The sequence below is a fragment of the Argiope bruennichi genome, chromosome 8, assembly GCF_947563725.1.
Source record: "Argiope bruennichi chromosome 8, qqArgBrue1.1, whole genome shotgun sequence".
Taxonomy (NCBI): domain Eukaryota; kingdom Metazoa; phylum Arthropoda; class Arachnida; order Araneae; family Araneidae; genus Argiope; species Argiope bruennichi.
Window position 1 is genome coordinate 102,921,642 of NC_079158.1, and position 11,953 is coordinate 102,933,594.

Consider the following 11,953-nt stretch of genomic DNA (forward strand, 5'->3'; position numbering starts at 1 on the left):
GGATAATTTGATGCAATTTTTGAAAACGGAAGTTGAAGGAGAAGAAAGAATATGTTTGGCTGTAGCCGGTTTCGGTTTAGGAAAGGGCCAAGAATACAGACCTTTGAAAAAGAAACAATATAGCTCGGAGAATTTGAGAAATAAAGTACCTACAGCTATAGGTTTGTTAACGACTGCTGCAGATAAAGATGTAAAGAAATCTTGCGTTTTTTGCGGTGGTAAACATTCAAGTTCAGATTGCTTTACGGCTCAAAAAATGACTCTATCGGAAAGACAAAAAATAGTCAAGGAAAAACGATGCTGCTTTGCATGTTTATCGCCATTTCACGCAGTTAAAAGATGCCGAGCAGTTTTAAAATGCCTGATATGTTCTAAAAAACATTTTCCTATAATGTGTGATGTGCTTGATTCGCAAAAGATGTCTGTAGAGGGAAAATAAGATAAACCCGCACTAGATGTTAATATGGCTAATTTTAATAAACACAGCCCTAAGATATTTCTTCAAACTCTCAAAGCTAAAGTGGTATCGGATAATAAACAGAAAATTGTGAGGTTACTTTTTGATTCTGCATCACATAAATCTTACATTTTGAAAAGTGTAGCTGAAGAAATGAATTATACACCCGTTCGATGTGAAAAATTGGTACATTCTCTTTTTGGTGGCGTTATCACTAATGAATTTAAACATAATTGTTATAAAGTAAAATTGAGAAATTTGATTGGAAATTTCGGCTGTAATTTTGAAGTTCTGGATCAATCTATCATTTGTGACAATATTAGACCGGTTTTTAAAGGTCCCTGGATAAAAGAATTAGAGGAAAATCAGATTAATCTAACTGATATTAGCGATACTTGTGAAGGCATTGATATTCTAATTGGAGCTGACGTTATGGGGAAAATGTTAACTGGCAAAAGAAAAGTCTTATCTTCAGGTCTTGTCGCTGTAGAAACTTTCTTAGGATGGACCTTAATGGGTAAGGTACCACAGGAAGAATCTTCGGAAGAAAACCTGGCTTTAACAGTGCTGTCCTTATTTGTAAATGAAGCTGAAATCACAAATTTATGGAAATTAGATTCAATCGGAATCAATGATCCTGTTGAGAAAAAATCTAAGAACGAGATTGATCTTCGGACCAAGGAGCATTTTCTAGAAACGGTAACAATTAATAAAGATGGTCGATATGAGGTTTGTTTATTATGGTCTGATGATAAGTCACCTTTGCCCGACAACTTGGATTTGGCGAGGAAAAGGCTCGACTACACTACCTCAAAACTTATAGCTATGAATATGTATGAGAAATATGAAAATATTCTTCTAAATTGGTTAGATGAAGACATAATAGAGGAAGTTCCTACCAACGAAATGAACTCTTATGGTAATTATTTACCTCACCGTGCAGTGATAAAACTAAGCAGCAGCACTACTCCAATTCGTCCGGTGTTTGACGCTTCAGCGAGATTAGCAAATTATCCATCTTTGAATCAGTGCTTGGAATGTGGTCCTAATCTCATTGAGCTTATTCCAAATATTCTTCTTCGATTCAGAGAGGGACAGCTTGGCGTTATAGCTGACATCAGGAAAGCTTTTCTGCAAATTAGTATTCGTAAAGAGGATAGAGACTTCCTTCGGTTTTTGTGGTGGGAAAATAGAGAAGAAAAGAAATTGAGAGTTTTTCGTCACACAAGAGTTGTTTTTGGGGTAAAATGTAGCCCTTTTCTTTTAGCTTCAGTAATTGAGTACCATATTCAAAAATGAGAAGGATTTGAAAAATCTTTGAAGAAAAGACTTTTGGAGAGTTTCTACAGTGATAATGTCGTTACTAGTGTCGACAGTAAAGACCATTTAGATCGATTCATTGACAATTCTAAAACCTTGATGGCAAAAGGTGGTTTTGATCTTAGAGAATGGGAATGGTCTGGCGACTGTGAAACTAATTCAAAGGAAGAAACTCAGGTATTAGGTCTTATTTGGAATAAGAAATTAGACACTTTGAAAATTAACATGAAATGGCTGGATGACATTAATGTGGAAAAAGTAACTAAAAAGAGTATGTTATCTACAGTACATAAAGTATTTGATCCTTTTGGATTCACTGCACCAGTGATGCTCTGTCCAAAAATAATGCTACAAAAGGCATGGACATTAGGTACAAGTTGGGATGAAGAAGTAACTGGTGAGCTTCGTAAAGAATTTCTACAGTGGTTTCAAGAACTTAAGCATTTGTCTGACATACAGATTCCTAGGTGTGTTCAAGCATCTTCAAAAGATATAAGCAACTGCACTATTCATACGTTTGTTGATGGAAGCAAAGATGCATATGCTGCTGTTACATTCCTTAGAATAGAAAATAATGGTCGAATCGAGCTATTTCTACTTGCAGCGAAATCTCGAGTGGCTCCTTTAAGAGGCACAACTATCCCAAGAATGGAACTTCTTGCGGCGGTGATTGGAGCGAGGCTAGCGAATTCAGTTGTTGAAGCTCTTGGTTGGAAAAATGTTACGATATATTACTGGAGTGATTCTACAACAGTGCTTGCATGGATATTACGAGAAGAAAATTGGTTTGTCTTCGTTAGGAACAGAGTCCAAGAGATAAGGAAGTTGAGTAATCCTACATCATGGAGACAAATACCTGGTGATAAGAATCCGGCAGATTTACCTTCCAGGGGCTGCAAGGCAAAACATCTAGTCTCCCTAAGATGGTGGGAGGGTCCACAATGGATGAAAAATGCTTTTGAATTTCAAAACATTATGGGTTCCACCAACCATGATTGGAATGAAGAAGAGATTAGAAAGGAAAAGTCTAAGACGACTTTTATATTATCAAATAATGAAGCCTGTGGTGTTGCAAACTGGTACTACAGATATTTTTCGAACTATGATAGAATAGTTCGTCTTGTTGCATGGATCCTCCGCTTCATGAACAACTGCAAAAATATAACTGAGAAGAAGCATGGTGAATTAACCGCTACAGAATTTCAGGAAGCAGAAATGAAGGTTTTATTTATGATACAGAATGAGTCTTTTCTCCCAGAAGAAGAAAAGAGATTAAAAACCCTACAAGTATTTAAAGACGATCTTGGCATCATCCGTTTGAAAACTAAAATTATTTATCGCAAGGACAGTGAAGATTTTCTTAAACCTATTGTTCTTCCTCCGAAGCATGAAGTGGTAAAGCGGTTAATCTATAATGCTCACGTTAAGAACTGTCATGCTGGAGTCCAGATACTATTGAATGCACTTAGAGAAAAGTACTGGATCCTAAATGGAAGAAAAGCGGTGAAACATGTGGTGGCCAATTGCATTACGTGTAAAAGATATAGCTCAAAGAACATAGAAGTTATAAGTCCCCCCCCCCTTCCAGAAAATAGAGTAAAGGATGCTGCGGTGTTTCAGATAACTGGCGTTGATATGGCTGGACCTTTATTCCTTAAAGACAAGAAGAGCTGGGTTCTAATTTTTACCTGTGCAGTGTACAGAGCAGTTCATTTCGAGCTTGTTACTGCTGCATCGACTGATGTTTTTTTAATGGCCTTTAGGAGATTTGTTTCTCGCAGGGGAAGATGCACAACAATATACTGCGATAATGGCTCCAATTTTGTTGGAGCAGCCAACTATTTAAAACAACTGGATTGGAACCGTATCCAAAAATATGGAGCAATAAACTCTATTGACTGGAAGTTTAATCCTCCAACTGCTGCCTGGTGGGGCGGATGGTGGGAGAGATTAATTAGAATTTTAAAAGATCTTTTGAAGAAAGTGTTAGGACATGCACGTCTCAATTATGAGGAGATGATAACGGTTTTGGCAGACTGCGAGCGTGTAATCAACTCAAGACCTCTAACTTACATTTGCGAAGAGGAAGCTATAAAACCAATTTCTCCATCGATGTTCATACAAGATGTGCATGAATGCAATCTTCCTGATATAGATGCTGTAGAGCAAAATTCTGTGAGCAATAGATTCAAATACAGACAAGCAGTGCTTAAAGACTTAAGAAATCGTTTCAGATCTGAGTATTTGGGTGCTCTCATACAGCGGAGAAATAAAAAATCAAGAAAATGTACAGTTACTGTTGGTGACATTGTTATGGTGAGAGCAGATAATAAAAAGAGACTTGTCTGGCCTTTAGGTCGTATCACAGAAATCATACCAGGTAAAGATGGACATGTACGACTTGTTCGAGTGCAAACTTCACAGCAGAATTTCCTGCGACCAATTCAAAGAATATATCCATTAGAGTTAACATCCTCTGATGACTTCTCCACTTCGATGACACCAGATGATTTGAATAAGTCAAATGACATCACCAAAACTTCTGACAGTACTTCTGGCAACGAGATGAAATTTAGTAGAGCCGGAAGAAGAATTAAATTGCCAGACAGACTGAACTTGTGATTTATTTTGTTTTTGATTGGACATTTTCACATTAATTTTCATTTTTATATTTAAATATTAATTGAAAATTTGTAAAACGTTGCCATTTATTGAATCTCTTAACTGTGTTTAACTAATAGTATTATATTTTGATTATTATTTATAATCAAAAGGTGGGAGGATGTTGAAAATGTATTAATATTTTATTTTATTTATTTGTTTATTTTAGAATGGCAACGTTATTTAAGAAATATTTTTTGCTGTCTCATTTTGTAGATGGCAACTTGTAGATCAATCCCAAGATGGAATAAACAAAGTTTGAATTTTTTTACCGGTGGGATATCGTTTTTCTATTTTAATATAAAAAGCGAAAGAAAACGGTGTTTTTCTTAGGCAGCTTTAACATATACCACGGCATTCGGCTGATTTGCCATGCCATCTGATGTAGCAACAGTTTTTGCTCAGTTCTACTCTACTGTGACCAGTTTTGGGTCGCTATTTTTTTATTAATGTATCAAAAATAGTGTATTAAGCATTATTAACAACGGTGGAACTATGTGAAAATTTTAGATTTCGTAGTTCAGGACATTTATTGCTCATCACGACATTTATTGACTGAAGCAATACAAAATGTATTTAAAGCATTTTTCTAATTGAAATTCTATACTTGTCTCTAACTGCTATTTATCGCTGTTGGATAAATATTAGAGAGGAAATCCTATATAAAATAAAAACAAGTTGTTGTTTCTTATGGCACTTCTCATGGAAAGCCCGTGGTTACGAAGACAGCGATTTAAGCTGGTAGGGAGCGCCTCTTGTTTTAGTAGCGGCAACTAGGGCCAAGAATACTTACGCAATACTCATTCGCTTGCACAGCACCTTTTTATAGGAGGGCACATTCACACATCTAACAGATAGAACAGAGGAAGAACAACCATGCCCGAACCGGGACTCGAACCCAGGAGACGCCCAGATCACAGGGAAGACGCGCTAATAAAAAACAAGTATCTGACATAAGCATCGACTGTTAGATACACATTTTCAACGAAGTGGAGAAAAGATTACTAGATACAAAGTTTCAGCGAAGTGGAGAAAAGATTACTAGATTTTTTCAACAAATCGGAGGAAGCATTGCTAGATTCAAATTTTTACAAGAGTGGAGGAAAGATTCAATCTTGCCATCTATCAATGCTAGAAAGCAATTTTAATTATTACTCATCATAAAAATGCTACCAATTGATTAAATTTCGAAATAAAACAATCTGAATAAAACAGTTACACACCGTTCTGTCCAGGCCCAAGAAATGGCTGAAAGGTTAACCTTTCATGGAACTTTTTGAGAAATCCAAACATCTGATGTTTTTCTTGTTCAGTCAGTTTAAAAATTATTTTAGCTGCGTATGAAATGTTTCAAAACACTAACAGTCGCACAAGGCCAAGCATCGGTAGGACAACTAAAAAAAATAAATTTTGTTGTTATTTAGAAGTACGATTCTAAAAATATTTTCGATTAATAGGAATTCTGTGCTTAACTCTAATTGCTATTTGTCGCCATTGGACAAAGGTTAAAGAAAACACTCTGTATAAAACGAACAACTCAATTTTATCATCTGTCAGTGTCACAAAATAAATCTAGTTATTAATCATCATAAAAATATTACTATTTGATTAAATTTCAATATAAAACAACGCGAATAAAATAAACACTGTTACAGAAAGTCCTTCTGTCCAGGTCCAAGAATGACCTTTCATGGAACTTTTTGAGAAATATAAACATCTGATGGCTTTCTTGTTCAGCCAACTTTGAAATGATTTTTAGCTGTGCATGAAATGTTTCAAAACATTAACGGTTGCAAAATAGCCAAACATCGGTAAGCCAACTAAAAAAAAAAAAATCTTGTCAATGTTTAGAAATATGTTTCTAAAAATATTTTCGATTCATTGAGACCAAAGTTCCTTTTAAGACAGATTGCTTGGTTTTCCGATAGCGTCAGGTACTACTTTTCACCATTTGGCTTATTTTGCATTTCGATTTTTATTCAAAAGCGCCAGAGACACAAATTTTAAGGCCTGGTAGGTAATGCAAAACAAAATGGCTAAGGTTGACTGGAAACTATTGATTTGACTCATTGAACCATTGCAATGTTTTTCCAATATTTCCGCCAAGTTTATAAACAATCTGAGAGCATTCAGCAAAATGACTCAGCAAGAAATGTCGGGAGAAAAAAACGAATTGCGCAACAAGTTGGACTTTCAAGTGTCAGATTGTGAGAATGGGGGTAAGTGTTAACGAGACGAAAAAAGGGTTGTTTTGACAAAAATTGTTATGAAAAGAAACCTGCGTGATTAAATACTAATAAAAAAAAGAATATCTGAATACATTCCTTGAAATTCAAACAAAGCGTAATAGTATTTAAGCAGGACAACCTTGACCAGTAAATTTTTGTATTAATGTTGTGAAAACAGACTTATGTTACAGTACACTATTTAAATAAAACACACCTCATATTTCAATAAATAAGCATTTGACTTCGTATTTTTATACATTATCTACATGAAACGCATGTCATATTTTAATAAATCAAAAGTGTATACTATCGCATCGCATGTAAGCATATATCCGGTATCAAACAATGAAAATTTAATTCGAAATATTTAAATATAATTTAAAGCAAATATATTGTTTGAAATTATATTACAGTATTTCAAAGATTTTTAAAACGAGAGGAAAAAGGGAATGAAAATAATTTTGATGTCACTAATTACTCTCTTTCTCTCTTTTTTTTATATATATTTCTTTATATACGCACTACAGAAAAAGCATAATAATCGTCAAATAATTTGAAATCGATATTTTGTCGAGTCTGCACGTTTTAGATCTCCCTGAATTTTAAAAACACAGTTTTAGGAAATACCCGTCTGTCTGTCTCTGACAAAGATAACTCAAAAACGCTTTGAGCTAGACAGTTGAAATTTGGTACATGATTTTTACACAAAATTTGCAGATTTCAATCAAATTTTGATTAAAATAGTTCAGTAAAAGTCCGTCTGTCCAGCTGTCTGAATATAAATTAATATGATAACGACAAAACGAAGAGAACTAGATCGATAAAATTTAGTACACAGATTGAACATTTATAGCATGGCCACCTGTCAAACTTTGACTCAAATCCAACTACAGGGTGACTGTAGTTGGATCTGTACGGTCAATCTGTACTTTCAAAACATGTAAACGCGATAACTGAAAAACGTAATGACTTAAATATATCAAATTTGATATCAGTTTTTTTTACTACAATTGCAATCTGTGTCATTTTTTTTTTCAATCTATTAAGAAAAAACTCGTCTAAAACACATATTATATTTTTGGATAATATTAACGCATGACAGAGATTAATCGCCAAATAACTCGCCAAGAGTGCCACGATATTTTCAGTAAAAATACTAAAATCGCGTCTTAATGACTTAAATATATCAAATTTGGTATGGGATTTTTTGACTACAAGTGCAATTCTGTGTCAATTTTTTTTTCAATCTATTAAGAAAAAACTCGTCTAAAACACATATTCTATTTTTGGATAATATTACGCATGACAGAAATTAATCGCCAAATAACTCACCAAGAGTGCCATGATATTTCCAATAAAAATGCTAAAATCTCGCCACAGGTCAATATTTGCAACTATTGTAAGGCATTCTCTGACTTGATAAGTTGATTAGAATGTATGCTGGAACGACTTGAAGAAAAACCTCTCTAGCTGAATTTTAAAGTGGTGTTAAAAAAAATTTTATGTTTCAAATTTATTGAAACAATTTTTTTTTAAAAGTTAAAAGAACACAAATTAATCGAAACGTTAATGTTTTGAAACTACTTAGCTGAATAAACTACTACTTGTAGAACGTTTAGAAACCTTTTATCCTCTCAAATGAGTTTCATCACTGAATTTACAGATAATAAGACAGTTTTTGAACATTATGTTTAAAATTCTTTGTTTTCTTTCTAGGACAGAAGACGGTATGACGGAATCACGTTGTTATTCATGACAAAGAATCAAGTAGTCTGCATGACATTAAAATCTTTCAAAAAAGAAAAAAAAAAATCGATTTTCTCCTGGAAATATTTTGCCTTTTTTTTTGCCTTTTGGAAAATCCTTGGCTCGTTGCAGCATGAATTTGTTCTTCATGAAACGGCTGGTTTATACAAACGAATCATCTCTTTATACCTCGGAACGAATGCTGGTCCACTCTTGGAGGCAGATGGTCATAACGAAAAAAAAAAAAAAAAAAAAAAAAAAAAAAAGATTGTAACCGCGATTTCCGAATTGGAAACAACACAATCTTTCCGAATTAGTCATACCACAGCCTAGTGGTAGGCTCGGCAGCAGCAAAGCATGGGGGGATATCCTCGTGTTTTGGACAGAGGCAAAATAGGAACTGCCACTCGAATCATTTATCATGGCAAGAAGCCCCCCCCCTCGTTCTCGGCGCGTGCTTTTGCGTGCCAAGCGATCATTTATCAAGTTCCTCTTTAGGCGCACCCCCTCCCTTCCGACGCAGAGGATGAAAAGAAAGTTTTAATTTTTAAAGAAAAAGGGAACAAAAAAATAAGAGGGGGTTTGGTTCGGAAAAAAACACGCGTGGCACTTTGATACAACTCTGTGGGGGAGGGACCCACCCCCTTATTTGTTGGGATATAATCAAGTTTTACTCCCCCCCCCCATTCTTTCATTCTGATTTTTTTTAATTCAGTTTTTGAAAGATCTGTTATGGAACGTGATGTTTTTGCCCCGCATTGTTGTGTTTTATTGATTTAAAGAACAAACGAAACTAACTGCTTTAGAACTTATTCAAAGAGGATAATACATTTTTAATGAACAAGAAGTACCACTTTTTATGAAAGCGAAATGCTGTAAAAAGAAGATTTCTATTGAATAATTTAGCTAAAGCGCTTGGCACGAGTCTTTGAAGTATAAAAATGCCGTGATATTTGAAAAGATTCGATTTTGTAGAAGATTCATTTGCTTTAAAATATTCTTTGTCACGATTGTTTTACATCGGTTTATTCTCAATTTTTAAATTTATAATGATTACATGATCAAAACATTATGCAAAAATATTATCAAAAATTCCATATTGAAATAAAATTATAATAATTATGTTTCGAAATAGAGTAAGAATTTTTTTTTAATGCTTTATTCTGAAACAACATATCTGATATCGATTTCTTCGTCATGGTTATTTTTTATTATTTATTACGAATTTTTAAACCTTTTTGTGTTAATAAGAACAATGCATTATATGAAAAGATTCTTAAAAATTTTATATGAAAGTAATGCACGAATAATTTTGTTTCGAAGTAATTCCTAGCTAATTCTAGAGAATAATTCTTAAATTAATTAAGAGAATGCCTTGCATGATAGTGATATATAGAATTTTTACTAAATCTCTCTTGTGAACTTTGGCGATTTTTTTTTCTTTTGCTGTTAATCTCCAGCATGCGACTAGTAGTACCAAAAAGTCAAATTTGTCCCTTGGAGTGTTTTATCCAATGGATTGAAACAAAAATTTAACACAAAACAACTGCATTTGTAATCACAAAATCCATAACAAATTTGATATATTTAAATCATTCCGTTTTTGAGTTGCGATGCTTACATGTTTCTAAAAGTATAGACAGACATACGGTCAACACATTGTTGAATTTGTTTCAAAATTTGAAAGGTGTCTACAATATAGATGTTAAATCTGTATTGAATTCTATGTATCTAGCTCTCTTACTTTTGTAATTATTGTGTTAACTTATATTCGTACAGGTGGACAGGCAGATTTCCAATGGACAGATTTTATTCAAAATTTGACAAATATTTGTGAATTTGATGTAAAGACCGTATACTAAATTTCAGAGTCTAATTCAGAACGTTTTTGAGTTATCTTTGTCACAGAAAGACAAACAGACAAATGGACATTTTCCAAAAATGTGTTTTTCAAATTCAGGTATCCGTCATGCCATACGTCCTCCCGCTGGTGTGGTGTGGTGTGAAGAGGGGGGTGCCAGATCAGGTGCCGTCCTCGTCATCTGACCGCGGTTAAAAATTATGAGGTCCGTCCCAAAATAGCCCTAGTGTTGCTTTACAAAGGGACGTTAATATAACTAAACTAAACTAAACTTCAAATTCAGGTAGGTCTAAAATGTGGAGATTTGTCAAAATCTCGAGTTCGAATTTTTTGACGATTACTAAACTTTGTCTATACACCACGTATACGAGAGAGTAGAAAAAGAGAAATATTTTTTCATTTTCAATTGATATATTTTATATACCAGATTTTAAATACAAGATAGCACCTAGTTACTAAAATCAGATGGTAAGGATACTAAAAAAAATTATATTTCACACAAAAAAGTATTATATCCTTACAGTAGAAATTACATTGATTTCCTTGGTTTGAATTTATACATGAGCAATATAGAAAAGTTCAATTATGTCCTCTAGAAGCGACTTGGCAATTTTGTAAAACTCAAAGTTTTTCAAAGTCTGTAAGGGAAATTCACTGACGAACAAAGATGCTTGACGAGTCGTGTGACAAACGACTCGAAGTAATTTGTGATGCTGGTTGCTTTTTCAATGTTAACTTTTCGTATGATACTTAAAATTTCAAATCTTATAAATCATGGATCATATTATAGCAGATATGTAATATTTCTTTTCAAAAATGCAATGAGCATCAAATTGAAATGGGATATATGCTTATTTTTACAACATATATATTCATTTTAAGAAGTCTGTTTTTTTCTATTTATAATGTATTGAAATTTTCAGCTGCATTACACTAGATAATAAGATGTGTTCAATGGTTCACTTTCAACATCCATAAAATCTAATGCCTAATTCAGTTTAGGGAGGATAATTGATCCGCTTGAATTCTCAGCATCTCATTCCATCATCAAGGTATCATAATGATATTTGATTTGATTTGCTTCTGGAATTCTCAACGGAATTGATTTTACAGGAATAAAAAAAAAATCTCTCAGTATGCTGGAAGGCATATATAGATTCCTTTACATCTAAGTTCAAAAATCAAAATTAGGGCTTGAAAATTCCTATTCAGACCCTAACTTCTACGACATTGCAGTTATCGAAATCCTTTAAATACATAAGTTGCTCTTCTGAATGAGATGCTAATTTGGCTAACTGGATTTATTTTTCTATCTTCAATATTAAGAAAGTTATAGTGAAATGAAAATTTCAATCTCTCATCATTTCCACTCCTTTTGAGCTAGCTATATGGGTCATTTACGAGCTCGTCGGAGATTCTTACCTTTCTAACAACATATACCAAAACAGTTAAAATCCATACAGAATTATTCTAATTAACCTGTTCACAAAATAACATGGACAAAGTGTCACGCTCACGCACACACACATACACTCACACACATTATATATATACACACATACACACTTTTGGACGAAGAGTAGTTTCGGGTTCTAGAGACCATGATCGGTAAAAAAACAGAAGAAATTTTCCTGAAGTCTTGTTATATAAATATTTACAATATTTGTCTTCCTATAGGAA

At 33.7% G+C, this 11,953-nt stretch overlaps 1 protein-coding gene across 1 annotated transcript; it reads left to right on the forward strand.

Moving 5' to 3' along the window:
- Positions 1–1,282: 1,282 nt before the first annotated feature.
- On the forward strand, positions 1,283–8,399 carry LOC129980696 (uncharacterized). The gene is made up of 3 exons (XM_056091079.1): positions 1,283–1,699; positions 1,781–2,957; positions 8,383–8,399. Exons 1-3 carry the CDS (start codon positions 1,283–1,285, stop codon positions 8,397–8,399), a joined length of 1,611 nt encoding a protein of 536 aa, XP_055947054.1.
- Positions 8,400–11,953: the final 3,554 nt, after the last annotated feature.

What these genes read in the sequence shown, in the direction of transcription:
- LOC129980696 (XM_056091079.1), top strand. Translation starts at nt 1,283, where the DNA reads ATGAATATGTATGAGAAATATGAAAATATTCTTCTAAATTGGTTAGAT. An exon ending in ACACAAGAGTTGTTTTTGGG is followed by an intron (nt 1,700 to 1,780) that starts GTAAAATGTAGC and finishes AAATCTTTGAAG; the next exon opens with AAAAGACTTTTGGAGAGTTT.